The sequence below is a fragment of the Saimiri boliviensis genome, chromosome 7 (assembly GCF_048565385.1).
Source record: "Saimiri boliviensis isolate mSaiBol1 chromosome 7, mSaiBol1.pri, whole genome shotgun sequence".
In the NCBI taxonomy this organism is placed as follows: Eukaryota; Metazoa; Chordata; class Mammalia; order Primates; family Cebidae; genus Saimiri; species Saimiri boliviensis.
In genome coordinates this window covers 70,669,472-70,697,441 of record NC_133455.1, presented here as the reverse complement: position 1 = coordinate 70,697,441, position 27,970 = coordinate 70,669,472, and the positions used below count along the sequence as shown (strand labels likewise).

Genomic DNA, 27,970 nt, shown 5'->3' with positions numbered 1-27,970 from the left:
TGGCGCCTGGTGACAGAGCAAGACTCTGTCTCAAAACAAAACAAAACAACAAAAAAACCTGTCCTGTCCCTGCCCAGCCTCTATCCCTTAAATTTTTACACTTCCTTTTCTCTACTTCCCTAGGGCTAGCAGTATCTCAACTGCTTCATTCAGTTTGCAGAACTATTTAAGAAACAATATTCTGTCTCCTATATCCTCCATATTCCCAGAGGTGAGCAGGTAGAAAAGGGAAACAAGGAACTTGGAAGAATTATGAGTGATCTGCTCACTAACGGATGAAGCAGAACTATAGCAGGAACATGGATGAACCTCCTTAGAGAGACACCTCTCTATAAACTGAAATTTGCCAAGCACTGGAGCAGGCGAGGAGATTCCTAAGGATGGGAGAATGGAGAGGATGACCTATGGAGGTTCCTTTCCAAACTTCTCTCTTCCTCACCTCATCCAGATCATCAGAAATTATATGGGGGATAAAACTTCATCCTCAGGAAGGTCTTGTCCCAGCTGGGGCCCAGGAGCCACAGGATCACCAGCTGCAATGCAGTTACCAACACAAGTAAACAGGGTGGGTCCCCACCCACTGACAATCCTGCTGCCCAGGTGCCACCTGGTGGTGATAAGCAGTAAGTGGACAACAGGAAGGGATGGCCATTTGTAGAGGAAATGTTTGGCCAACTGTTAGAGGATGAGGCCTATAGGAGAAGAGAGAATACTTAAACTTCCTGGACTTGCAATCTGCATTTATATGTAAACTACAAACACCTTCCAGAAGCAGAGGATCAGATATGGTACTCTGATCTCAGCTCACAAAGATGGGAAAGGCAACAGGATTTGAGGAAATTCCTCTGTATTCTTTAGTCCTCAAAAGTTACTGCCAAACCAGGCATGGTGGCTCATGCTTGTAATCCAAGGCATGATTTGAAGCAGACGGGTCACCTGAGGTCAGGGGTTCAAGATCAGCCTGGCCAACATGGCGAAACCCCATCTCTACTAAAAATACAAAAATTAGCTGGGCGTGGTGGCAGGCCTGTAATTCCAACTACTCTACTTAGGAGGCTGAAGCAGGAGAATCACTTGAATCCAAGAGTCAGAGATTGCAGTGAGCTGAGATCACACCACTGCACTCTTGCCTGGGCAACAGAGTGATACTCCGTCTCAAAAAAAAAAAAAAAGTAATGATCTTTACTGCCAAGTAATGATCCCTTTGTTGGATGGCTATATCATTAGAACTTTCTTTTTTTTTCTTTTTTTTTTTTTGAGTTTCGCTCGTTACCCAGGCTGGAGTGCAATGGTGCGATCTCGGCTCACCGCAACCTCCGCCTCCTGGGTTCAGGCAATTCTCCTGCCTCAGCCTCCTGAGTAGCTGGGATTACAGGCACATGCCACCATGCCCAGCTAATTTTTTGTATTTTTAGTAGAGACGGGGTTTCACTATGTTGACCGGGATGGTCTTGATCTTTTTTTTTTTTTTTTTTTGAGACGGAGTTTCGCTCTTGTTACCCAGGCTGGAGTGCAATGGCGCGATCTCGGCTCACCGCAACCTCCGCCTCCTGGGTTCAGGCAATTCTCCTGCCTCAGCCTCCTGAGTAGCTGGGATTACAGGCACGCGCCACCACGCCCAGCTAATTTTTTGTATTTTTAGTAGAGACGGGGTTTCACCATGTTGACCAGGATGGTCTCGATCTCTTGACCTCGTGATCCACCCGCCTCGGCCTCCCAAAGTGCTGGGATTACAGGCTTGAGCCACCGCGCCCAGCCAGAACTTTCTTATGTCAGTCTGGAGTCAGACTGTCTGAATAGATTGATTCCTGGTCCCATTCCTTACTTGCAGAACCCTGGGAAGGTTACTTTTTAAGCCTACTTTCTCCTCTGTAAAATGGGTACAATAATAGTACCCACTCTGTCAATGAGATATTGCATGTCAAGTGCCTAGTACAGAGCCTTGGCTTATATTAAGCAATCAACAAATGTTAAGCCATTATTCTAGAACTCCCTTTTTATTTCCTGTGTAGCAAACAGGACCTTCCTCCATTGGGCAGCCCTTCAAAGATCTGAAGCCTTCTATTTTAAGTTTTATCTTTTTTTTTTTTTTTTTTTTTTTTTTTTTGGAGACGGAGTTTCGCTCTTGCTACCCAGGCTGGAGTGCAATGGCGCGATCTCGGCTCACCGCAACCTCCGCCTCCCGGGTTCAGGCAATTCTCCTGCCTCAGCCTCCAGCTGGGATTACAGGCACGTGCCACCATGCCCAGCTAAATTTTTTTGTATTTTTTTTTTAGTAGAGACGGGGTTTCACCATGTTGACCAGGATGGTCTCGATCTCTCGACCTCGTGATCCACCCGCCTCGGCCTCCCAAAGTGCTGGGATTACAGGCTTGAGCCACCGCGCCCGGCCTATTTTAAGTTTTATCTTGCCAACCTTTTCTTGTTTCCGGTAAACCCCACTGGTTTGTCAATGGCCCTCTTTAAAAATTACATTTAGAAAGAACACGCTACTAAGTAGTTACACTTAGGCAGAACACAGAACTGCTGTATTTATAATCCATGACCAAGGTTCTACTACCCTTGTGGAGCTCCTAGAAAGATGCCTAGAACATTGCAGGCTCTTAATATTTATAAATTGACATATTGAGGGCTAAGATTCTAATTTCTTGTAGCCAACTGGAAGTCCCAAGTTATTCTCATGTGAATTATTGCTAATATAGATCTCTAACACTGTTCTTCAGACAAGCTCAAGACCTAAACAATATTTTAGTGGGAGAGTGCTCCAGTGTTTTAGTCAATCGAAGTCACAGACATTTTGAATATAATTTAGCTCTTCCTGTGTTGCTGTTGATAAATGGGCTTTTTATATGTTTACCCAAGTTGGGTTTTTTCTTTTTATAATAAAATACAACACTTGGGCACATCACTAGAGAACAGAAATTTCTCTAACATAAAGGCACTAACCAACACTAAGTACAAGTGTTCAGTTAGATTCCACCAAATGCTACTATTTTTTTTCTTATTTTTTAACCAGAGCCATTTGAATGGAAAAACTGCTACTATTAACTGACCCATAATTTTCTTCTTATCTGTGATGACTTAGCAGGTGAGAGAGAGGAAAGCAGCTCCTGTAATCTGGGAACTGGTCTGACACAGCCAGGCTTCAGAGCTGTTAGGGCTGACCTGGTGCTCACAGGTAGCCAATGTGTTCTCTTAGACACAAACAATCTCACAAAACACCAGCATCGGACAAGGTCACTCAGTGACTGTGATGAAGTGAGACAAAAAACAAAATCACTTCACAATTTTGTTTAAGCACAAAACAAGGTCTGTGTGCAAATCACAAAACGGCAAACATCCCCTTTCCCAGCTAGTGACTTCATCATCAATTGCAGCTTAGGTTCACTTGTCTGCCCTTCTTCTAGACAAGCTACTCAATCACAGAATTATCCTTGCTTCCCTTAACAGCACCCAATCCAAAAGAACACCCATTTTCTTGAATCTTCCCCCAAATCAATTACCCAAAGTCTAAGTCCTCTGAGTCCTTCCTAATACCCTCTTGCTGAGACACACCACGAATTCCCAATGGTGTGCCCTCTCCCTCACTGCAATGAACATTAAACCAAACTTGTTCAATTACCAGGTGTATTCTTGGTGGTCTTTAGCTGGAATAAATACATATAAGACACACAATGTCTAAAGTTTCCCAATCTACCTCTTTGGAGATAACCTGGCAAGGAGGAAATAAAGTCAGTCATGATTTGACTGAGAATCCACATTGGTATCTATGGTTACATTCTTCTTTAAATGCTTGTAAGCCATCTCTTTTAATAGTCTAGAATTGCCGGGTACAGTGGTTCACGCCTATAATCCCAGCACTTTGGGAGCCCGACGTGGGCAGATCACGATGTCAGGAGTTTGAGACCAGCCTGGCCAACAGAGTGAAACCTCATCACTACTAAAAATATAGAAAATTAGGGCATGGTAGCAGGCACCTGTAATGCCAGCTACTCAGGAGGCTGAAGCAGGACAATCACTTGAACCCAGGAGGCAGAGATTGCAGTGAGCCAAGATTGGCGCCACTGCACACCAGCCTGGGCAACAGTGCGAGACTCCCTCTCAAAAAGAAAAAGTCTAGAGTTGTGCCAGATGTGCACTTAAAAATCTGTTAAGAAAAAATTGTGCCCAAAACAACATTAAACTTATCAATGTGTTGTTTCTAAAACCCACAATGTTTGCTTTTAGTCATTAGGCTTTTTTTTTTAATGACTACCCTTGACCTAGCCCACCATCTCCAACCCCACGTGTGACCTGAGTGATCAACCAGACAAGAGAGCAAGAGGTAGGAGATACGATGAGGGGGAACACAATCCAGGATCACTCTCTACCCCCAAATCTACTGTCCCATTAGACTAGACACCTGAGTTGTTTTCCCTACATCAGCTGTGAGCTGAGAAGGAACTGAGGTTTGGCTGTTGGGGCCCCTGGCCTTACTAAGTAGATTTAAAACATCTGGTCCTATGTGGAGACAGAGGAAAGGGATAAACCCTGAGGCTTGTGTCCCTAGGACTCCCGTTTCCCAGACCTCCCAAGCCTTAAAGGCTTAAGGAACTGGCCACTGAGGAAGGGCTGGGATAGGAGGGACATTAACTGCCATCAACTCAGAGGCAACTTCCACCTGTCCTACTCTGTTTGAATAAGGATCTTTCAACTATGTAACATCCCATCCCCATTTTTCAGCACATACACCCTCCTTACTGCCTGCCCCACTAAATGACCCTAGGAGCCCTGGTTACTAAGGCAACCTGGGAATAGCACATACAGAGACGAGAAACAGATGGGACTATTTTTAAACTAGACTAGGTGGCTCCAAAGCTTCTACCCCAAAAAGTGCCTTCCCCAAAGCCCCATCTGGTCTTGTTCTGGGTCCCTACCCTTCTTCATTGGCCTCTATCCATCTTACCCAAGCTATGTGAGGCTGGGGTCTTTATCCCATTTTGACATGAGATCTACTTACTGCTCCCATTTTCCACACAGAATATCTAAGCAAGTTTTCACTGCCTCCATTTGTTAAAAATAATTGTTCTTTTATTTCTTTGGAAAGTAGTGGGCCCTGCCCTATGGATTTTCAGGCCAAGCTAGGGTAATGAATGCTCCCCTAGTCTTTGGGCTGGAGCACTATGGTCCCAGCATTCCCAGGGCCCAGAAGCAATTCCTGTATTGTCCAACCCAACCAACTAGGACCCAAATTGTCTGAAGGCTCCTATCAGGCCTTCTCTCCTGACCACCCACTTCTCAATCTTTCCTGGCTTTCCCTCTGGGCAGGGTATTTTTTTCTTCCAAAACCAGTGCTGGAAACTGTGCTGTGTAGAAGAGAGGACAAGACGAGGGATGTTCCCAAATTCCCATAAGAGGACACAGGCCCTCAGTCAGTCCTTCCTCTCTGCTGGCTTCAGTCTGCACTCCTCTGCAAGCCCCCACTGTGAGGCTTGAAGATGGACAAGAGGACCCTCATAAAAGGGAGGTGAGAGAAAACACACCAACCCAGCCCCTCCTCAGGACTACTCCTTGTAGTCTCTTGTCCTAGTTCTCAAGGGAGCCCTTCGGACAGGGCTGGGGAGGGCTAGGAGAGTGGGCAAGGGCTCCTCAACCCCAGCCACAGGAGGCTATACCAGGGGAGTGTCCATTAGCCCCATCAGTGTGGCATGGCTGTGATGCGCATGCTCTGGGAAGCAATAGGGTAAGTCACCATGGGAGTGGTGGTGTGGCTCATTGTGATTCCTGCCAAGGGTTGGGCCATCGATACAGCCACAGGGGCCACAGGAGCCACAGATACAGCCACAGGAGCCATGGAGACAGGTGGGGGTGCCATTCCCTGGGCAATTGTTTGAGCCAGGGCAGCTGACAGTGGTGTGATCTCTGGGTTCAAGTGTGGGGGTGGGGGTGGTGGAGCAGCAGGAGGTGCAGCGTTAGTTGGGGGAGCAGCTGGAGCTCCAGCAGGGGCCACCAGTTCTTGCTGGGACACTGGACGAGGCTGTAGAGCCTGGCTGCTGAGAGTCGTGTGAGTCTGGGCAATGCCATGGTTAAAAGTGGCGACAGTGCCCACAGTGGGGGCCAGAGTCTGCTCAGTCGCTGGTGCAGTGGAGCTCAGGGTTATGACCTTAGCCTGATTGCGGAACTGAGCATTTTGTTCCAGTAATACCTCATTGGTGGCCAGCAGGTTACTGACCTGCTTCTTTAGTTCCTCTACCCGCTTCCTGAGCATGGCATTCTCCTCCTCTAGCAGTCTGCACTCTACCCCTCGCGGCGGAGCCAAGCTATATTCATATGACTCAAAATGAGGACCATCAGGGGGGCAGCATCCACCTCGCCGGCGTTTTGGGCCTGGCTCATGGTCCTCAAAGCCCCTGTCAGGAAGGTCATAGATATCATAGAGATCATGACGTCGTCCTGGGGGGACTGAGCCTGTTGATCCCCCACCAGTGCCTCCGCCACCCCGAGCATCAAACTCAAAATCCCGTTGCAGGTGACGGAACTTGCACTTAGCTCCTCTCTGACAGTCCCCCTTGAGAAAGTCACGGCAGATAGGGACCTCCTCCTTGCCATTTGGTAAGTCAGCCGGAGAAAGGCCAAGGCCAGCTGCTACTTTCTGCCTCAGCCGTGGGGGAAGCTCTCCTGTCTTCTTGTAGCCATCCTCATCCTCCTTGGAGCCATGGATGAAACGGCAGTTTGGGCGGCTACACTCCTTGTTCTGGAAGTCATGGCAGAAGATGAACTCATTTTTGCTCACCCCCAAGTTAGACACCTCGCTCATGTCTGGGTGGCGATATCGGCAACGCTTGCCTCGCTTGCACACATTCCTCAAGAAGTCTCTACAGATGGCATCTGAGCTGGCCACGCCACTGCCTGCTCCTGCCCCACTGGCCTCCTCGCTGCCACCACCTCCAGGGCCTCCACCGCTGCTCCCAGTGCCGTTGGCATAGCTGTCCCGATCAGGCATCCTGGTCCCGCCCAACTCAGGGTTTTCTTTATCTTGCCACTCTTGGTGACCACTGAAAAAGAGGAAAACGGTATCAACAAGAGTCCTCCAGGGAGATCCCACTCTTCCTGACTACAGAGCAGGCAGCCCAGAGGGGCAATGGCTTCAGAGATGGAGAATCTAAGGGATAAGAATTCTGGCTGAAATGTCTGACTCATCAAAAGTCCCGCCCAGGCTTTTGCGCACCTGGTCTGGGTCAGAATGATTCACACTTGCCTGGCTGACGGAGGAGGGAAGGAGTTGGGGTGAAGCCACCTCATTTCACTAATGATGATAGGCCAAAGAGAGCAGAGAAAAAATAGTGTTGGATTTTATGTTTCCATCTGAGCTGACCTTATTAAAGTTGTAGAAGTGAAATTAAAACTGTGGTTGATATCTGAATAGTCTGGGAACTGGGAATAGTGCCCAGGATGGGCTGCTGAGCTACTAGGGTTGTATAAGATGGGACACTGGTAACAAAACTTCCTTAACCCCTTTTCCTTTTCTTCAGGTAAGAGCTCTGTACATATCAAATCTCTGGAAGCCACAAAATCCTGAGTGAAGAGACTGGTGTCACCAGCTTGAGGGCAGTCTCGAAACCTGCCATATTTTAATATTCCCTCCCAGGCATCATCTCTATCAACCCCAGACAGGTCAGCCCCCTCCATTTCAGGGTAGGAGTTCTAAGTTAGAATCTCCACTTCTAGACCTCCCAGGACAAACCATTTGTGGTAAGGTCACGGTGGGAAGGAGTTAATTTCACAGGAACAAGTGACCTTTCCCCACGCCCCACCCCCTTCCTACTCCCCTATGTGAAGATCCCACTGACATCCAACCACACCATTCCTCACCCCATAAAGATCCTCTTTATTTATAGACTCTATAAAAGCTTTTTAAGTCTCCTATTTCCCAAGAGAGCTTTGGAATGTCAGTCCACTGCCCTGATTCTAGCCCTCCCCGCTCTCTACCCCTAGTAAGACCTGGAGTCCCTGCTACCACGTGTCTGACCTCCCAAGCCTTTCCTATACGGTATTCAGGCTCCCCCTGCTGCTGAAATAGGAAAACTTCATATTGTTCCCTTTGATCATAAGAGAATCTTTCCTGATTACTTTGGCCTTGACCTACCCCCACCCCACTGCTGTGACTTTGCCTTCAGCTCTCCCTAAAATGAACTAACCAAACCAGAGGCCAGAGTTACATGAGAATCTATTAAAGGGTCCTCTTCCTCTAAAGGGAAGTAGTCCCAGAATAATAGAAGCAATCAAGGAAAGAAGTGATAAAAGAAGATACAAACTTTTAGCAAAGGGGAATGACCAGGTGAAGTACAAATGGCATCTATCCAAGCCTGGCTCACGTTGCAAGTCGCACCAGCAGCAGATAATTAGATATGAAGCTCCTCCCCACCCAACTGTCCCAGAATTGATACCTGAGGTAGCTCAGGTGAAGTCCGGGGCTCCTGTGGGTCTCCACCTCCACATCACTGCTGGGTTCTGGGCAGGAAAAAAACAGAGACTTGGGTGGGAGAAGGAGTAAGAGTGGAGGTGGCTGTCCTCCACTCTATGGGGTGGTTGTTACAAGAAGGAAATCTGACAAAACGGCAAAGCTTTGGAAACGTTAGGATTTCCTTAGGGTTCAAACTGAAGTTCACCACTTGTCCAAGGGAGAAGTGGCCAGTAAGCAGAGTAAAAGATAAAACTAATTCGGAAGGGCTGGGAGGATGGGTTGGAAAACCAGCCCTGAGTGAACAAAGGGTGTGGGGCGCCCTGCCTCAAGATGAAAGAGGATGTGAGGGTCAGAGCGCGGCCAAAGGTTGGAGTTAGTAATGCCAAGTGAGGAATCTTAAAAGGGCAGCGCCTGACAGTGCAGTGGAATGGCCGATTAGACTTGGGGGCAGTGATTGTGACGCTTCCCAACACCCTAGACTTTGCGAAAAAAGTCCTAGGAGTTTTCCCGCAGCAAGTCTTCTAGCTTGGCAGTTTCTGTGCAGTGCCGCCGGCACTCAGCCGTGGACTACGTGAATGGGACACTAAGGAAGCGCGAAGTGAAGCGGTGAGATGGGGCTCCAGGTGTCATCAAGCTGAGGGGATGGGCAGGGCTGTGACGTCACGAAGCTGGCGTTTGCTCGCGATGCGGGGTCAGTCAGAAAAGGGGCACTGCCCTGGGGTGTGAGGACGAGCCAGCTCGATTCTGGGGGGCCTTCTGCGGCCCGGCCGAGCCCAGCAGCGGGGCTGGCCCGACTCCTCCCCTCCGGGCGCGGCCTCCACCTAAGTCTCCCGCCTCCCTCACCTGCCGCCGCCGCCGTAGTTGCTGCTGCCGCCTGCCGGTCCTCTAGCTTCGACAAAGAGCCGCCCACCCAAACGCTCTTCCGCTTCCTGCGGAAGAAGTGACGCTCTAGCCACCAGACCCGGAACCATACTCTATGGTGTACGAAGCGGGCGTGCGACATATCGCAGGAAGCTCCCAGCACGCTTTGCGTGTCACCATGGCAACCCAACCCAAAAGCACGACAAGTTTAGAAAGTGGTAGTCCGTCTGGCAGACTTACTGAAAAGTAGGGGCGGTTACCACCAACAGCGCCTAATAACTCACGTAACCTAAAACCTGCCTCCATGGGCATACCATACCCTATCCAACTCCAGCCAGGTGCAAACCACACCACATAACCCAGGCTGTTGCCTTTATATCCCTCATAGCACAGGTAGGACAGGGCAAACTGTACTGATAGAAAACCCCCACCCGATGAAACCATAAAAAACACGTAATAGACGAGACGATTTAATTCTTCAGCTAAGACAGCGGAAGAGGTGATTTATTTTATGGTTGTTACACTCGGCCACAAGTAAACACAGAAATAGTCCAGAATGTCACAGGTCCAGGGCAAAGGACCAACATGGGCAGTTTTGGTTATGAGCAAGGTGGGTCTCAGAGGTGATCGACGATCAGATGGCGATGAAGTTCTAGATCCATTGAGACAAGCTCTAGACAGTAGCATGCAGTCCCACAACTTGTACCAGCATCCCCAGCGTCTGGCATTCCATGTTTCTGCTCCTGTGGCCTCCACGGTGCAACAAACTAGCGGTTTACTTGGACCTCTGCCTCATCTTTCTTCTTTTGCGCTTCAGCCTGAAAAGCAGACACAGGAATGGAATACGCTTCCTATTCTTAAACCAGAGTTGTCTTCCCCTCCCACATGAAATCAAACGTGCATAGAATGCATGAGGTGGTAAAATGAACAAGCACTATGATTCTATCGTCCTCTGTTTTGTTCAATCCTTGGCTCTAGGAAGAAAATACTCAAACGTCTTTTTCCTAAAGCTGCTTTAAGATTTCCAAACCAAATATTTATCGTAAGTTTTGTCCAAGGAACAGTCCCCCTTCCCTCCTCCTGGACTGGCAGTCTCAACATACCTGCGCATTCGTTTCTTCCTCCACTAGCAACCGATCACAAACAACAAAGAATTTAAAAAAAAAAGAGAGATTAATCTTAATGAGCTTAGGAGGGATATAAAAATGCACTCTTTAGAACCCGACAGATTCTTAACCAAGAAGTATGAAGCATTGATCATAGCAACTATACCAGTAACTTGGACACCCTCTTAACGTAAAATCCAATTTCTACCTTTTTCTACTCCCACTCTTTACCCACAGCACTTAGCCGCTAGCCTCTCAGCTTCTCTCACTAACTTTCCTCTCCCATCAACTCTTGGGCACCCCTGAAACCCAGTAGTTCAGGAGCTATGGCGGACTTGCCTTGCCTTAGTCTCCTACTACTACTCGCCAACTCCTACTTTCCAAGCTTACTATCAGGAACCGCTCACCTTGGCTCTCATGGCGCAGAGGTTTCTACGGAGAAAAAAAGAAAAGCTACAGTTAGTTTGCTGTGATGATGGTAAGTGCAGAGGTCAGATGTCAATGGATTGTACGTGGAATCCGAACACAGAAACCAAAAACACTCACCCAAAAAAAATGGCGCTAAGGCCGAGAGAAAGCCGAACTTCCGTCTATAGCTATTTAATAGCGCGCCGGGTGTCGTCACTTCCGTTTTCCCGCCCTTTCCCCCCCACAGGGCGGAGCTACCCAATAGGCGTAACAATGGGTTTCGGCGCGTCTTAGCGACGGAGTGGTTGAGTTAGGTGTTCTCCGGTAGACCGACAATTTGGTTTTGGAGTTACCAGTTCCCCACCCCCCCCCAGATTTAGTACGAGGACACTGTGTTATTTAAACGTCAGCACCTATGTCCAATATTGGACCGAGAGGTGCAGCCGGGGAGAAAATAGTGACCGCCACCTTCCCTCGCATTGTTTCTTGGGAATTGCAGTTCCTTGGAGAAGTCCTCCATTTTGCTGTGGAAAGGCGCGGACTGTACAGAAATTCTTGTTTTACTGGTTTGTCTTCTTTTCTTTATAATTTATTTATTTTGCCGGGCGCGGTGGCTCAAGCCTGTAATCCCAGCGCTTTGGGAGGCCGAGGCGGGTGGATCACGAGGTCGAGAGATCGAGACCATCCTGGTCAACATGGTGAAACCCCGTCTCTACTAAAAGTGCAAAAAATTAGCTGGGCATGGTGGCACGTGCCTGTAATCCCAGCTACTTAGTAGGAGGCTGAGACAGGAGAATTGCCTGAGCCCAGGAGGCGGAGGTTGCGGTGAGCCGAGATCGCGCCATTGCACTCCAGCCTGGGTAACAAGAGCGAAAAACTCTGTCTCAAAAAAAAAAAAAAAAAAAAAATTATTTTTTTTTTTGAGACAGGATCTCACTGTGTCACCTAGGCTGGAGTGCAGTGGCGCGATATCGGCTCACTGCCACGTCCGCCTCCCGGGTTCAAGCGATTCTCCTGCCTCGGCCTCCCGAGCAGCTGGGTCTGCAGGCGAACGCCACTTGGCCGATTTTTGTGTTTTTAGCAGAGACGAGGTTTCGCCTGTGGCCCAGGCTGGTCTCCAATTCCTGAGCTCAAGCCATCCTCCCGCCTCGGCTTCCCAAAGTGCTGGGATTACAGGGATGAGCCACCGCGCCCAGCCGGTTTACGTTATTTTCTAAAATAAATTGCTGCGGGGTGATTCGGTTCCGGAATTATCGATGGTACCAAGAGTTCAGAACGTAGGAAGATATAAAGTGGGGAGTCGGGAAAGCTGCCATACTGCAAAAAATATTCTCACTGTTTAAGATAGAGCAATTCTTTTTCCTAAACTTCAAGAATAAAATAGCTGATTATGGTCTTTCCCTACAATGCCTGAAGCAAAATATCACTAGAGAATCCTGGCTACAATGCATGGCTATGTTAAGAAAATACGTCAGCGGCCGGGCACGGTGGCTCATGCCTGTAATCCCAGCACTTTGGGAGGCTGAGGTGGGGGAATCTCGAGCCCAGAAGTCGAGGCTGCAGTGACCTATGCAGTGATTTTCTAGGGGTGAAGAGTGAACCAATGGATATAGGGAGAAAATTAGCTAAATCTAGAAGTATAACATGTGGTGTTAAGATAAAGAACTTCCCAGTCTTACTGTATACTCGGGTGAGAAGCACTGGAAAACAACCAGATCCCGTAAGATTTGGCTACAGGAAACTTTTCAGTTAATGAACCCTTTCCTGACTGGGCGCGGTGGCTCACGCCTGTAATCCCGGCACTTTGGGAGGCTGAGGCGGGCGAATCATCTGAGGTCAGGACTTCGACACAAGCCTGGGCAACATGGTGAAACCCTATCTCTACTAAAAATACAAAATTAGCTGGGCGTGATGCCACATGGCTGTGATCCCAGCTACTTGGGAGACTGAGGCAGGAGAATCGCTTGAACCCGGGATGTGGAGGTTGTGGTAAGCCCAGATCATGCCATTGCACTTCCAGCCTGGGCAACAAGAGACTCCGTCTCAGAAAAAAAAAAAAGAAAAGAAAAAGAAAAAAAGAAAAGCAAAGAAAAAGAATACTTTCCCTATACATACTACTTTTTATAGTTTAACATACTGTAACATTTTGTATGTGATTGTTACAATCCCTCCTTTTTTGTGGTTTTCCTTTACTATATTTCTAGAATAGCATTCCGTTTTCAATTCCTGAAAAACTTTTAAAATTAGGGTTCTTCTAAGTAGTTCTAGTTTTATCACCACCCAACTATATATGATGACACTTTTTTTTTTTTTTTTTTTTGAGATGGAGCCTCACTCTGTCACCCAGGCTGGATTACAATGGCAGGATCTGGGCTCACTGCAACCTCAGTCTCCCAGGTTCAAGCCACTCTCCTGCCTCAGCCTCCTGAGTAGCTGGGATTACAGGCACAACCCACCACACCCGGCCTATTTTTGTATTTTTGGTAGAGAGTACAGGCGCGGCTTTGCTATGTTGGTGAGGCTGGTCTCAAACTCCTGACCTTGTGATCTGCCCACTTCGGCCTTGTTAAGTCCTGGGATTACAGGCATGAGCCACTGTACCCTGCCTTATATAAGACAAATTTTTTGAAACAAAAAAAAATCCTAGCAGAATTATTTTCTATCAATTCCACAAGGATTCCAATTGATGATTGCCAACTAGTCTATAAGCTCTTTGAGGGAAATTTTGTTTTCGAGACAGAATCTCGCTCTTGTCATCCAGGCTGAGTGCAGTGGTGTGACCTCAGCTTACTGTAGTCTTCACCTCCAAGCAAATCAAGTGATTCTCCTGTCTCAACCTTCCGAGTTATTGGGACTACAGGTGTGCGCCACCACGCCCAGCTAATTTTTTGTATTTTTAGTAGAGACCGGTTTCACCATGTTGGCCAGTCTGGTCTTGAACTCCTGACCTCAGGTGATCTGCCTACCTTGGCCTCCCAAAGTGCTGGGATTACAGGTGTGAGCCACCGTGCCCGGCCTTTTTTTTCCAATAGACTTAAATTTTTATTTTCATTTTTATTTTTTTTTTTGAGATTGGAGTTTCACTGTTGTTACCCAGGCTGGAGTGCAATGGCACGATCTCGGCTCACCGCAACCTCCGCCTCCCGGGTTCAGGCAATTCTCCTGCCTCAGCCTCCTAAGTAGCTGGGATTACAGGCACACACCACCATGCCCAGCTGATTTTTTGTATTTTTTTTTTTAGTAGAGACGGGAGTTTCACCATGTTGACCAGGATGGTCTGGATCTCTTGACCTCGTGATCCACCCGCCTCGGCCTCCCAAAGTGCTGGGATTACAGGCATGAGCCACCGCACCCGGCTCAATAGACTTAAATTTTTAGAACAGTTTTAGATTCACAGCAAAAGTGATGAAAGTATAGATTATTTCCCACACATTTAGCCTCCCCTTTATTTTTGAGACAGAGTCTTGCTCTGTTACCCAGGCCGGAGTGCAGTGATACGATTGCAGCTAACTAATTTGCCTCCCAGGTTCAAGCAATTCTCCTGCCTCTCAGCCTCTTGAGTAGCTGGGATTACAGGCCTATGCTACCATACCTGGCTAATTTTTTTGTATTTTTAGTAGAGACAGGGTTTCACCACATTGGCCAGGCTGGCCTGGAACTCTTGACCCTGTGATCTGTCCTCTCAACCTCCCAAAATGCTGGGATTACAGGCGTGAGCCACCGTGCCTGGCCTAGCCTCCCTCTTTATAAACATCCCTCCACCTTGCCGGAGTGGTACATTTAACAACTGAACCTATATTGACATACCATTATCACTCCAGATCCAGTTTAGTTTACACTAGGGTTCATTCTTGATGTTATACATTCTTTGCCTTCAGATAAATGTATAATCAAGGAGAGAGGGATGAACAGGGAAAACAGAGGATTTTTAGGGCTCTGAAACTGCTCTGTGTAATTTTTTTAATGGTGGATATACATCATTACACATTTGTCCTGTGTTCAGTTCTGTTCACTTGTAGTATCTCCAGTTTAGCAATGCCTGATATGTAACAAGATAAACTAATTACCCATCTGACCTCAGTCTGGCTCTGAAAACTAGCGTACCAGACATTCTTCCTGGCTTCTTGAATCAAGATAAACACCTGTAGTGCTGTTCGGAGTACGCATTGTAGTGCTGTTCTTGGAGTACGCATTAAGTGTCCGAACCCCAAACAAATCTTAGCAGTGAGGACCGTTTCTACTGAGAAAATTATATCACCCAACTCCAGCAGGTAATTTACTATATCACCTACCTTCCTCATTTTAGGAAGGTAGATCATGGCAATGTGGAGAAACAGTTCCAGTACTACTTCAACTGACATTCTCCCCACCCCTATCAAAGCAGCATACAAAGCACATTATGAGCAAATCCAAATTTATTATAATGTCATGTCATTTTCAATGTGTTTAAAAACCTCATAAGTTAGTGGGAGCCCTAGTTTCCTGGGACAGCATGCCAGAGGTACTGAAATGTGTCACCTTTCTCTACAAACCCCCAGCAATCCAATCCAAGTCCACAGCTTCAGAAAGCCAGGAGTTGTATCTTCAGTCAGTCTACTCCTCTGGTTCTTCCTTTTTCTTTCAAGGGAGGGAGATCACAATATTTCAAACAGGGAACAAAACCAGTTGAGCTTCCAGCTCAGGTTTGTGTAAGATGGAGGGAAGACCCCACTGACTCCAGAGAAAAGGGTAAGGTTGAGATGAATTATTTCTTTACAGCTTTTTGAAAATGGAAGAACAAAGATTTACAAATGAGGATCCATTTCATAGCTGAGAGTCTCTTCATAAATGAAGGCTCCAACTCCTAAAATGGGAGGGCCTGACTGGATGGCCTGAATCAAGATGAGGAATCAGCCACACTGAATAAAAACAATCTGAAAAATAATCCTCCTAATTTTGAAGCCAGATAAAATACTTGGGGAAAATGGGAAAAAGAGGAAAAAGCCCCAAACAGATGGAAAAACGCTGACATCAGAGTGGTATAAAAAAATTCAGCTGAGTTTTCAGTGGCGGTGGCTAATTTAGCCCTGTTCTGTGGTAGGGCTACAAACCTTGACCAAGCAGAAAGTAGTAGAAAAGGCTACAAAGAGGGGCTTGAAGACGATGAATTTTGACTCCTGATTTTATTATTCAATTTCTTTTTTTCATTTAAAGTAGTCTTCCGTGGTTGGGAAGCCTTGCCTCCCAAGACCAGAGTCAGTTGGAGCTGGTTGTTGTTGGAAGGGAGTGGGCTGGGGAACTGGGGTAGGGAGACCCCCTGCTCTGCTGGCGGTCCTAGGTGGAGAAGAAGAACTGCACTTCACAGAGTCTGGGGTGTAGTGGGAAGGGGATGAGGCAGGAGCAGCAAGCTGGGGAGATGGGACCCACCTCAGTCCCCAGCTTCATTTTCTTCTAATGTTTCCCCACTGGTGGCATTCTCTGCAGTCTTGGAGGCCTATGTGCAAGAAAAGGAGAGGGAGAAGACATGTCAGTTTCTAACTATTTGGGGGGTAGTGTCTGGGACTAGAGATAAAGTTTTTTATTTTCAATTTATTTTTTTAAGAGATGAGGTTTCTCCATGTTGGTCAGGCTGGTCTTGAACTCCTGACCTCAGGTGATCTGCCCACTTCGGCTTCCCAAAGTGCTGGGATTACAGGCCTGAGCCACTGTGCCACCTTTTTTTTTTTGAGACAGTCTCACTCTGTCACCTAGGCTGGAATGCAGAGATACATGGCTCACTGTAGCCTCAACTTCCCTGGGCTCAGGTAATCCTTCCACCTTAACCTCCCAGGTAGCTGGGACTGTAGGCACATGCCACCATGTACAGGTTTTTTTGTAAAGATGAGGTTTCAGCATCTTGCCCAGGCTGATCTTGAACTCCTGGGCTCAAGTGATACTCCTGCCTAGGCCTCTCAAAACGTTGGGATAATAGGTGTGAACCACCGCACCCTCAGCCAAAAAAGTATCTATCCTCTGGGTCACAGCTGATATAAAGATATATAAGTCTCTGACTTACAATGGTCAACTTGTGATTTTTCGACTTCACAACAGCGTGAAAAGCAATATGGATATTTTGATACATGATAATTTGTTTAGTAAGTGTTTTGAGCACACTGAAGGTAGGCCAGGCTAAGCTTTGAGGTTCCTGGTAGGTTAAGGTATATCAAATCCATTTTGAGCCAGGCATGGTGGCAGCTACTCAGCAGGTTAAGGTGGGACAATCACTTGAGCACAGGAGGAGTCTGAGACTACAGTGAGCTATGGTCATGCTGCTACATGTCAGCCTGGGTGACACACTGAGATCATCTCTCTCTCTCTCTCTCTCTTTTTAAGATGGAGTTTTGCTCTTGTTGCCCAGGCTAAGTACAATGGCGTGATCTTAGCTCACCGAAACCCCTACCCCACCCCGGGTTCTCCTGCCTCAGCCTCTCAGCCTCCCGAGCAGCTGGGATTACAGGTGCCCACCACCACAACCAGCTAATTATATATATATATATATATATATATTTTTTTTTTTTTTTTGAGACGGAGTTTCACTCTTGTTACCCAGGCTGGAGTGCAATGGCGTGATCTTGGCTCACTGCAACCTCCGCCTCCTGGGTTCAGGCAATTCTCCTGCCTCAGCCTCCTGAGTAGCTGGGATTACAGGCACGCACCACCATCCCCAGCTAATGTTTTGTATTTTTAGTAGAGATGGGGCTTCACCATGTTGACCAGGATGGTCTCGATCTCTCGACCTCGTGATCCACCCGCCTCGGCCTCCCAAAGTGCTGGGATTACAGGCTTGAGCCACCGTGCCTGGCCGCTAATTTTTTATATTTTTAGTAGAGATGGGATTTCATCATGTTGGCCAGGCTAGTCTTACCAGACCTCAGGTGATCCACCCACCTTGGCCTCCCAAAGTCCTGGGATTACAGGTGTGAACCATTGCACCAGGCCAAAAAATTTTTTTTTAATCCATTTTGACTTATTTTCACTTTATGATGGGTTTACTGGGACAAAGTCCTATCATTTAAGCTGAAGAGTATCTGTACAAAAATCCGTATCCCACCATGACCTAACACAATGGGAGAAAGCGGGATCAGGTTCACCCCGCCAGAGAGGGATGATCACAACACACCTTTTAATCCATTTTGACTTATTTTCAATTTATGATGGATTTACTGGGACAAAGTCCTACCATTTAAGCTGAAGAGTATCTGTACAAAAATCCGTATCCCAGGCCGGGCGCGGTAGCTCAAGCCTGTAATCCCAGCACTTTGGGAGGCCGAGGCGGGTGGATCACGAGGTCAAGAGATCGAGACCATCCTGGTCAACATGGTGAAACCCCGTCTCTACTAAAAATACAAAAAAAAGTAGCTGGGCATGGTGGCATATGCCTGTAATCCAAGCTACTCAGGAGGCTGAGGCAGGAGAATTGCCTGAACCCAGGAGGCGGAGGTTGCGGTGAGCCGAGATCGCGCCATTGCACTCCAGCCTGGGTAACAAGAGCGAAACTCCGTCTCAGAAAAAAAAAAAAAAAAAAAAAAAAAAAAATCCGTATCCCACCATGACCTAACACAATGGAAGAAAGAGGGATCACATCAGGTTCACCCTGCCAGAGAGGGATGATCACAACACACCTTCTTTTTTTTCTTTTTCTGGGTTTTTCGACTTGCAGAACTCTGGAGGAGGGCCTGGAAAACAGGAATAAATAAATAAATTTTGAGGAATGTGGAGGAAATTTTAAAAAAAGGGTTACTTTCAGTACTGGAGCTCTTTTCAGGACTTTGCTGGCATTTAGCCCTCACTCCCAGCACAGGTACCATACACATACTCACCACCTTCTATTCCATACTAACCTTTAGCTCTGCATCCTGGACCTCCAGCTCAGACTTATAGAGGTCAGGCTCGAAAGGACCACTGGTTATCCGCATGGGGCCATTGGGCATGAGCAGAACTGTAAATTTAAACTGGGCAACAAATTCACCTATGGCAAAAATGAAGATGTGTTTTGATAAAAAGCTCCTTTGTTGTCATACTTAGCTCTTCTGAACTTATATGAAGGATATCATATAATCAGGGAATCCAAAGTGAAGCTCTTTTTAGAACTTACCCTCCTTCTCATAGAGAACATTAAATGGTTGTAGCAGTTCATGTTTGGCGCACTCTACCACACCCATCCGAGCCTTCTTCTCATCTTCAAATGCTCTGTCAGGGGAAGATGATATTCAGAAGTATTCTTAACTCCCCATCAAGTCTTACCATTTTGCTTATATTTTAAAATAGCTCCTACCCTCAGGCAGAAATCATGCTTAGGATTGCTCTTTTACATTACCTTCAGTGAGAAGGAGATGGGGAGAGAGAGGGAGGGAGTGAGCACGTGCACGCTACAAGTCTAGGCAGGAAGGGAGAGGAAAAAGTGTTCCTGGGTGTATGGTCTGTGAGTCAGACTGGTTCCAAGTACTATCATCGCTACGTGTAGTACCTTAAAGTAAATGGCATGGCATCAAAACGCCTTTCCACCTCACTGAAGAAGGCACGTGAAGTTTTCATTTTCAGTCCATACTGTTTAGAGGGGTCTCGTTTGTAAATAGTGGTTCTCTGTCCTGCATCCTTGGCCTGCAAGAGTAATTTAAGTAACATTTGGTCTGGCAAACACTTTCAGTCACCCCTCTTTGCCAACTCTGGTACTCTCCTCACCTTGCCCTCTCCTGAGCTGACGAGAACATCCACAGCATATACTTCATGTACCTCAAATTCAGCTTTTTCATGGTCCTTCCTAAAAGGAATAGAAAGAAAGGTTTTTTGTTTTTTGTTTTTTTCTTCAGACAGTATCACTCTGTCGCCCAGGCTGGAGTGCAGTGGCATTATCTCAGCTCACCGCAACCTCCGCCTCCTGGGTTTGAGCAATTCTCCTGCCTCAGCCTCCTGAGTAGCTGGGAGTATAGCTGCATGCCACCACACCTGACTAATTTTTGTATTTTTTCTTCTTTTTTATATTTTCATGTTCCTCACAGACAATTTTTTTTTTTTTGAGATGGAGTCTTGCACTGTCGCCTAGGCTAAAGTGCAATGGCACGATCTCGGCTCACTGCAACCTCCGCCTCCCAGGTTCAAGCGATTCTCCTGCCTCAGCCTCCCAAGTAGCTGGGATTACAGGCACACACCACCATGCCCAGCTAATTTTTGTATTTTTAGTAGAGACGGGGTTTCACTATGTTGACTGGACTGGTCTCAAACTGGTGACCTCAGGTGATCCACAAGCGTGGGCCTCCCAAAGTGCTGGGATTACAGGCATGAGCCACCACGCCTGGCCTAGAGAACGGGAATATTAAGAGCAATAGGTCACTCCTGAAAGCAAGGAGTAGAAGGTAGACAAGATTCAGCTGAGAGTATAGAAAAAAGCCTGTTGACTAGTCTAGTTTGGTAGAAGGTGATGAGTGGGGTTGGCACCTACTTCTGCTGGTCTGTGGGATTCTGGATAATGGTTTTTTCTCCATCGATGACATGCTGCTTCAACTGGTGTGACAGCATACCTGTAGACAGGACATAGCCTATGGAACAAGCTATCCAGAACCCCAAAAGCTTTCCAAATCCACCCACTTCGGTAGTTTGAAGGGGCAGGCAGTGAGAAAGTACCTGGCTATGGAAACACAGGGCACTGAGATTTTTGGCTTCAACTGGGCTATAGCCAGGATAGATCTTCAAGGGAGCAAAAGCCTGAATTCTGCAAAGCCACTCATTCTTAGACCCTCAACCCTGTTAACTGTTCTCACCTTCTATTGGCGTGCAGTTAAATGAGTGGGCAACTTTGTTCCAGGCTTCTGTCACTTGTGTGTTCTAGAAGTACAACATCAAACAAAAGGTGAGATATCAGGAGCTAATGAGTTCTCTACAATGAGAATAAGAAGCATAAAAGAACAGGGCGTTCTAATATCCTCCATCCAATACCAATGATTCTTATTCACTGGATTTTCATTTCATAGCTCGATTATCCTTACAATCTAAAAATACTTTATATAGATGCTCCCAACTTATAATGGGGTTACATCTCAAAAGAACTCATCATAAGTTGGAAATATCACTAAGTCAAAAATGCATTTAACTGGGCACAGTGGCTCGTGCCTGTAATCCCAGCACTCTGGGAGGCTGCGGCAGGCAGATCACGAGGTCAGGAGTTCGAGACCAGCCTGACCAACATGGTGAAGCCCTGTTTCTACTAAAAATACAAAAATTAGTGTGGTGGCACACCCCTGTAATCCCAGCTACTCACGAGGCTGAGGCAAGAGAATCGTTTGAACCTGGGAGGAGGAGGTTGCAGTGAGCCAAGATTGCACCACTGCACTCTAGCCTGGGTGACAGAGTGAGACTCCATCTCAAAAAAAAAAAAAAAAAAAACAACCCAAAAAGCGCCGGGCGTGGTGGCTCAAGCCTGTAATCCCAGCACTTTGGGAGGCCGAGGTGGGTGGATCACGAGGTCAAGAGATTGAGACCATCCTGGTCTACATGGTGAAACCCCGTCTCTACTAAAAATACAAAACATTAGCTGGGCATGGTGGCACGTGCCTATAATCCCAGCTACTCAGGAGGCTGAGGCAGGAGAAATGCCTGAACCCAGGAGGCGGAGGTTGTGGGGAGCCGAGATTGCGCTATTGCGCTCCAGCCTGGGTAACAAGAGTGAAACTCTGTCTCAAAAAAAAAAAAAAAAAAAAAAAAAAGGGGCCGGGCGCGGTGGCTCAAGCCTGTAATCCCAGCACTTTGGGAGGCCGAGGCGGGTGGATCACGAGGTCAAGAGATCGAGACCGTCCTGGTCAACATGGTGAAACCCTGTCTGTACTAAAAATTCAAAAACTTAGCTGGGCATGGTGGCGCGTGCCTGTAATACCAGCTACTCAGGAGGCTGAGGCAGGAGAATTGCCTGAACCCAGGAGGCGGAGGTTGCGGTGAGCCGAGATCGTGCCATTGCACTCCAGCCTGGGTAACAAGAGCGAAACTCCGTCTCAAAGAAAAAAAAAAAAAACCCAAAAAGCATTTAATACACCTAACCTACCTAACATCATAGCCTAGCCTAGCCTACATTAAGTGTGCTCAGAACACTTAGAAAACATTATCCTACAGTTGGGCAGAATTATCTAAAACATGCCTATTTTATAATAATGTTGACTATCTCATGTAATTCACAAAATATATGGAAAATGAAAAACAGAATGGTTGTATGGGTACTCAAAACATAGCTTCTACTGAAAGTGCCATCAAGCCGAGGAATAGGTGTATTTGCATATCATTTTACCCAGTGCTTTCACAAAGATGGTCTTATTTGATAAATTTTGCAAGTGAACAGGGCAGATGTATATCCCAATCTAGAAGACAAGGAAACTGAGTCTCAGGTTAAATGACTGTTAAGTGAAAGAACTTGGTCATAAACCTGGGTTTTCTTTTTTCTTTTTGTAGAGATGGGTCTTGCTATGTTTCCCAAGCTGGTCTCAAACTCCTGGGCTCAAGCAGTCCTTTCACCCTGACCTTCCAAAGTGCTAGATTTACATGTCTGTGCCACTATGCCTGGGTTTTCTGATGTTAAGTCCAGGGTTAATCCTTTTATACCTGGCATTCTTATCAGTTTTGTGGGGACAGCAAATGCTTATTTTTCCTTTTTCTTTTTTAAGACATAGTTTCATTGTCACCCAGGCTGGAGTGAGTGGTGTGATCATAGCTCACCACCGCCTCAATCTTCCAGGCTCAGCTGATTCTCCCACCTCAGCCTCCCTGGCAGCTGGGAATACAGGTGCATGTTACCACGCCCAAGTAATTTTTGTATTTTTTGTAGAGACGGGGTTTCACCATGCTTCCCAGGCTGGTCTTGAACTCCTGGCCTCAAGCTATCCTCCTACCTTGGCCCCCCAAAGTGTTGGGATTACAGACATAAGCCATTGTGCCCAGCCAAATATAGCTAATTTTAAAAAGCTGTTTTATAATTTGGAATTGGATAAAATAGCTTACCTGGTTTCCAGGTTTGACCAAGCGTAGGGCAGCTTCTGCACAAAGGTGAGCTGCCTTAATAACATCTGCTTTCCTTCCGGTTACTTGGGTCCCCTGTAGATAAGGACATGCAATCAGGATCTTCCTGGAAAGCTTGTTAACTCAGCTGGCTATCTGGTTAATATATGTGAGCCCATATGTGAAGGCCAGCTAATGAACAGGAGAATTAAAAAAAAAAAACAAAAAAAAAAAACACCTTTCTCCTTCTCCTTTTGCTTCTCTAGAGACTCTCTCAACTGACGTGGTGATTGGGGGTGGGGATAAGAAGCAACTGGCAGTGCATTCCCCTCACTCCCAAGGCTGAACGGAGATCAAAAGCAGGCCACCTACCTGAGCTACATCAACCACAAAAGTATGAGCTACATTAGCGATGAAGCCATCCACATGGACCCCAAGGTCACTGAAAGGCAAGATCAGAGTACTACATTAGGAACTAGCACTTTGTAAATGTTTTAAAAAAAGAAAAATGCTTTAAAACAGTTTGACCGACTTGCCCCACTGGCCCCACCCTCAGGCTGGGGGCAGCCCCTCAGGACAACCCGCCAAAAAAAAAAAAAACACAAAAAACAGTTTGACCTTACATTTTTACCAAGTCACCTTCCTTGAGAATATAATCCTGGTCGCTCTTCAAAGGGGAGAAGTGACATACACAATTATTTACCGAAATGCTGGTGGGAAAAGCAATACCTGTAAAGAAAGAATCATCAGCCTACTGCCTTGCTGTCTCCTGGGAGCCCTGTTGCCCTTCAGAAAAGTGTAAGGATGTTTTCAGGGACTTGCTTAAGTTTCATCAGTTTGGATTGGGAAGAAAACTGCTTGTATCCCACTTGCCATTCCAAATTTCCAAATATCTCAACCAGAGCTGGAGTGGAGACTGCATCATTAATTACAATAAAAAAAATAAAACATATAGAACCAAATAAGGGTCAAATGGGAAATTAGTGAGGGATTTTTTTTTTTTTTTTTTTTTTTTTTTTTTACCTTTCTTCATTTCCTTTTCTTTCTTGAAGATTTTCCCTGTTTCTTCCATAATCATGGCATCGCCTTTCTCACACAGGCTCAGTACCGACACACCTGAGCTAGATGCTTCCACCAAGGACCGAAGTACCCCTGAAGACAGAATCCCATCTTGTCAGCCTTGTATGTATTTATTGTCTAGTTACCACCCAAGGAATACCTGGAAATTGGACTTAAGAGTTTGTAATACTCTCTAGTACTAATTGCCCTGAGGCTGAAAGGACAACATTACCTTCCCTTCCTTATTATGTGACAAGTGGGTATATACAATCCATCGGCCTAGGCAAGGCCTTGGACTTTCCAAAGATGCTACCTTTGGTGTGACAGGACAGAGTTATGAACTTTAGAGGGTTCTTGCCAAGGTATGCCCACATATGCACAAGGAAAGCTGAAATTTATAGGCATCAGGGACATGTTACAAGAAGGTAGACAGAATTGCAGACTCGAAGCTGATGCATTATTAAATGTTACTGCCTTCCTTTCTCAGACATTCTAATTAGGTGCTAGGAATCTCAATCTATGTAGACTTACTGCCTCATAAACAAGTGTATAGGCCGGGCGCGGTGGCTCAAGCCTGTAATCCCAGCACTTTGGGAGGCCAAGGCGGGTGGATCACGAGGTCGAGAGATCGAGACCATCCTGGTCAACATGGTGAAACCCTGTCTCCACTAAAAATACAAAAAAATTAGCTGGGCATGGTGGCACATGCCTGTAATCCCAGCTACTTAGGAGGCTGAGGCAGGGGAATTGCCTGAACCCAGGAGGCAGAGGTTGCAGTGAGCCGAGATCGCGCCATTGCACTCCAGCCTGGGTAACAAGCGCGAAACTCCGTCTCGGAAAAACAAACAAACAAACAAACAAAAACAACAAAAAAAAAACAAGTGTATAAGCCAAAGGGGCTTAACCTAAGGTCCCTGGGTTTCATTTCGGGGGATCATGGCTTATCTCAAAGAGATGTGAGGCCAAAGTTAGAAAATTTGTATCTGAGATCACAATGGCCTGAAGTTATAAACTGCAAGAAAGAGATTTTCTGGGCCGGGCGCGGTGGCTCAAGCCTGTAATCCCAGCACTTTGGGAGGCCGAGGCGGGTGGATCACGAGGTCGAAAGATCGAGACCATCCTGGTCAACATGGTGAAACCCCGTCTCTACTAAAAATACAATAAAACTAGCTGGGCGTGGTGGCGCATGCCTGTAATCCCAGCTACTTAGGAGGCTGAGGCAGGAGAATTGCCTGAGACCAGGAGGCGGAGGTTGCGGTGAGCCGAGATCGCGCCATTGCACTCCAGCCTGGGTAACAAGGGAGAAACTCTGTCTCAAAAAAAAAAAAAAAAAAGAAAGAAAGAAAGAGATTTTCTGATTCAAACTACTATCTCAAATACTAACCGGCACCAAAAACCATAGTACAGGTTAGATTTTTGAAATCTCAGTTTTGGTGATTCTTTGAAAGCTAGTAAAAACTCAGCTTTTCACCCACAGGACCGGAGGCATCCTAAACACCGCTTTCCCACCATCTTTGCTGTTAAAACCATTTAAAAGCTGGGCGCATTGGCTCACACCTGCAATCCCAGCACTTTGGGAGGCCAAGGTGGGCGATCACCTGAGGTCAGGAGTTCAAGACCGGCCTGGCCAACATGGTGAAACCCGGTCTCTACTGAAAATACAAAAAACTAGTTAGGCATAGGGGAATGCACCAGTAATCCCAGCTACTCGTGACGCTGAGGCAGGAGAATCGCTGGAACCCAGGAGGCGGAGGTTGCAGTGAGCCAAGATTGAGCCACTGCACTCCAGCCTGGGCAAAAAGAGTGAAACTCTGTCTCAAAAACAACAACAACAACAAAAACGAAAAAACCACACACACACACAAACCCCAAAAAACATTTAAAAGCCCACGGACAAGCAGTTTGTACCTCCCTGAGTTTTAAATAAAACGGAAAGGTGAATTGGAAAGAGAGAAAAGAGAAAGTTGCATCTGCCTAGAGTGACAGGCTACTGCTGAGACCGTCGGAGCACAGCTCGAATAAGGATGACTTGTGACAATCCCAAAATCAGTCCTCCCTTTTCCATTACTGTTCGCAAGCTTTCCTAGTTGGAATAAGACGAGGACTCCAAAACATTCGAGTTGTCAAGTCACTGAGAACAACAAATGTGAATGCTAACTAAGGCTACCTGCACAGATTGGAAAGGTGGTAGTAATGAGTAACTTCAAGAAAAGCCATATATATCTCCAAGACTTGGGTTAGAAGCTCCCGGAGAGCTCTCCAACGGTCCCCTTAGCTGGCCCAAATGTAGAAGGGGGCCCCCACCAGGGTAAGAACTGAAGTAAAGAAGGAAAGGCTCCAGCAAAGCACGTGGCAGGGAAGCTGGTGTCAGGGACAGTAGTGGAGGAAGGGGGCCAGCCATCCGCAAGGGGACCCAGCAACACGTGCCGGCTCGGCTCCTGACGCCCCAGAGAATCGACAAAACAGAGGGGCGCTTTGTCGCCAATAGCTGGGTGCTTCCTTTTCGAGGTGGCCTCGCCGCTGCCAGAATCAGAGGAAGCAGAAATCGGGACTGAAGGATTGGAACAGGAGAAAACCTGTCTTGCCTCCTAACAAACAGCCTCGGGTCGGAGCCTGCCAGGGGTCCCACTCTGCGCTCATCCCAGTCGCCGGCCCGCACCTCCACAGACTTCAGCCTGGGCCTGGCCACTCAGGTCCCAGGCGCGACACCGGGTCTTTCCACCACGCCGCCCCCAGAGGACCGGTGCGGACCCCTCAGTAGCTCACTCCGCATGACCCCTCCGCTCCAGCCCCTTTGGGGCCAGCCTGGCACCTTTCCCTGTCAGCCTTGATTCCCCGACCCGAGGCCGCACTCACGGTTGGCGATGTCGCCCCCCATCTTATACTTGGTCACGACCAGGTCCTCGGCGATAGTTTGCTCCTGCTGCTCGTCCTCGCCCGACATCTTCCTACCACCACCACTGCAGCCTGGTTTCCCCTGAGCCGCCGCCTCTGTCCCCCTTCCCAGCCGCAGGCTGTGGTCAGAGTCTCCTAGGTCCTCGAGGAGAGGGCGAGCGAAAGCGCGAGCAAGCAAGGGAGCGGGCAGGCTGGCGAGAGCGAGAAGCTGCGAGCGCGCGGGCTGAGGCGCAGGGGACGCTGGGACAACTAGTCCTCTTCACCGCCAGCCTCTAGCCGCCCTCAGGGGCTTGAGAACTACAATTCCCAGCCTGCCTCTCGCCCTCCTAAGCCAGGCCCAGGGGCCTTGCCCTCCGAGGGCCTCGCACGCCGGAATTGCCGGGCACGCTGGGAAGGGTCAGGCTCCGGCGGGAAGGCGGAGCCGTTGGGGAGCTTGCGGGGAAGCGTGGTCTCTCCCAGAAAAACCTCTTCCACCAAGAACTCTGAGCGAGAGCCCGTAACAGAGAGGGGCGGGCTGAAGGAAAGGGGCGGAGCTACGGCGAGGAAATAGGATTAGAGGCGGCGGGGCAAGGGTGGAGCCGCGGTGGGTGGGTAGTGTCTACACCTAGGGCGGGGAGGCGGGGTGCGCCCTTCCTTGGATCCCTGGATCGGCTGGCGAAACCCGCCCAGCCGGTCCAGTGGCCCTGCGAAGCTGAGAGAACAGGGAGAGGCAGACAGGTGGAAGAAGACCTAGGGTGCTGGGAGCAGGGGCTAACTGGGTGGCCAGACTCCGGAGGGATCATCCATTTAAAGGCCTCCCAGTCTGGAGGCTGGACTCCTAAAGAAGTAACATGACATTGTTCCAGTAACAGGCTGGATGGAGCACTTAAGGGAAGTGTTCAGAAAGACAGCTGTTTGTTGAGAGCGCTTACCGTGAAAAAAATGTATATATATTTGGTGACTTTTCTAAGAATGAATTCAGAAGCATGGGGAGGTTTCAGTATTTGGCCTCTGAAGGAGACCGGACATGTATAGGGCTTTTTATAAGTCCCCAAGCACGTGGGTTCTTTGTTTTTGTTATTCTCAGTTGTTTGCCTTGTAGATTCCTACTAAAACCCCAAAGGACTATACGCTATGCTTGTTCTAAAGAAATACAATAATAGGACTAGAGAAAGCTGCATGGGACAGAGTAGCATTGTCAGAAGACAGAAAGGTGACTGTCCAC

The 27,970-nt window shown here is 47.4% G+C and overlaps 2 protein-coding genes and 1 long non-coding RNA gene across 4 annotated transcripts; all 3 read right to left on the bottom strand.

Annotated features, from left to right (window-relative positions):
* Positions 1-1,163: 1,163 nt before the first annotated feature.
* ZC3H10 (zinc finger CCCH-type containing 10) lies at positions 1,164-9,366 on the bottom strand. The gene is made up of 3 exons (XM_010349954.2): positions 9,287-9,366; positions 8,427-8,490; positions 1,164-7,034 (listed from the first exon to the last, which is right to left on the bottom strand). Exon 3 carries the CDS (start codon positions 6,980-6,982, stop codon positions 5,678-5,680), a length of 1,305 nt encoding a protein of 434 aa, XP_010348256.1. The 5' UTR covers positions 6,983-7,034; positions 8,427-8,490; positions 9,287-9,366; the 3' UTR covers positions 1,164-5,677.
* A 527-nt stretch (positions 9,367-9,893) lies between these two features.
* LOC141585127 (uncharacterized) lies at positions 9,894-10,994 on the bottom strand. 2 transcript variants are annotated; one of them, XR_012518455.1, is made up of 4 exons: positions 10,957-10,989; positions 10,818-10,842; positions 10,408-10,430; positions 9,894-10,122 (listed from the first exon to the last, which is right to left on the bottom strand). It is a non-coding gene; the product is annotated as an uncharacterized LOC141585127 (long non-coding RNA). The 2 variants fall into 2 exon arrangements; XR_012518454.1 differs by having other exon boundaries at positions 10,818-10,994.
* A 4,221-nt stretch (positions 10,995-15,215) lies between these two features.
* On the bottom strand, positions 15,216-26,908 carry PA2G4 (proliferation-associated 2G4). Its single transcript, XM_010349953.2, has 14 exons — positions 26,728-26,908; positions 23,836-23,964; positions 23,436-23,541; positions 23,185-23,254; positions 22,816-22,908; positions 20,595-20,658; positions 20,276-20,354; positions 19,519-19,597; positions 19,304-19,437; positions 18,932-19,026; positions 18,678-18,805; positions 18,459-18,512; positions 16,225-16,291; positions 15,216-16,131 (listed from the first exon to the last, which is right to left on the bottom strand). Exons 1-13 carry the CDS (start codon positions 26,813-26,815, stop codon positions 16,226-16,228), a joined length of 1,185 nt encoding a protein of 394 aa, XP_010348255.1. The 5' UTR covers positions 26,816-26,908; the 3' UTR covers positions 15,216-16,131; position 16,225.
* Positions 26,909-27,970: the final 1,062 nt, after the last annotated feature.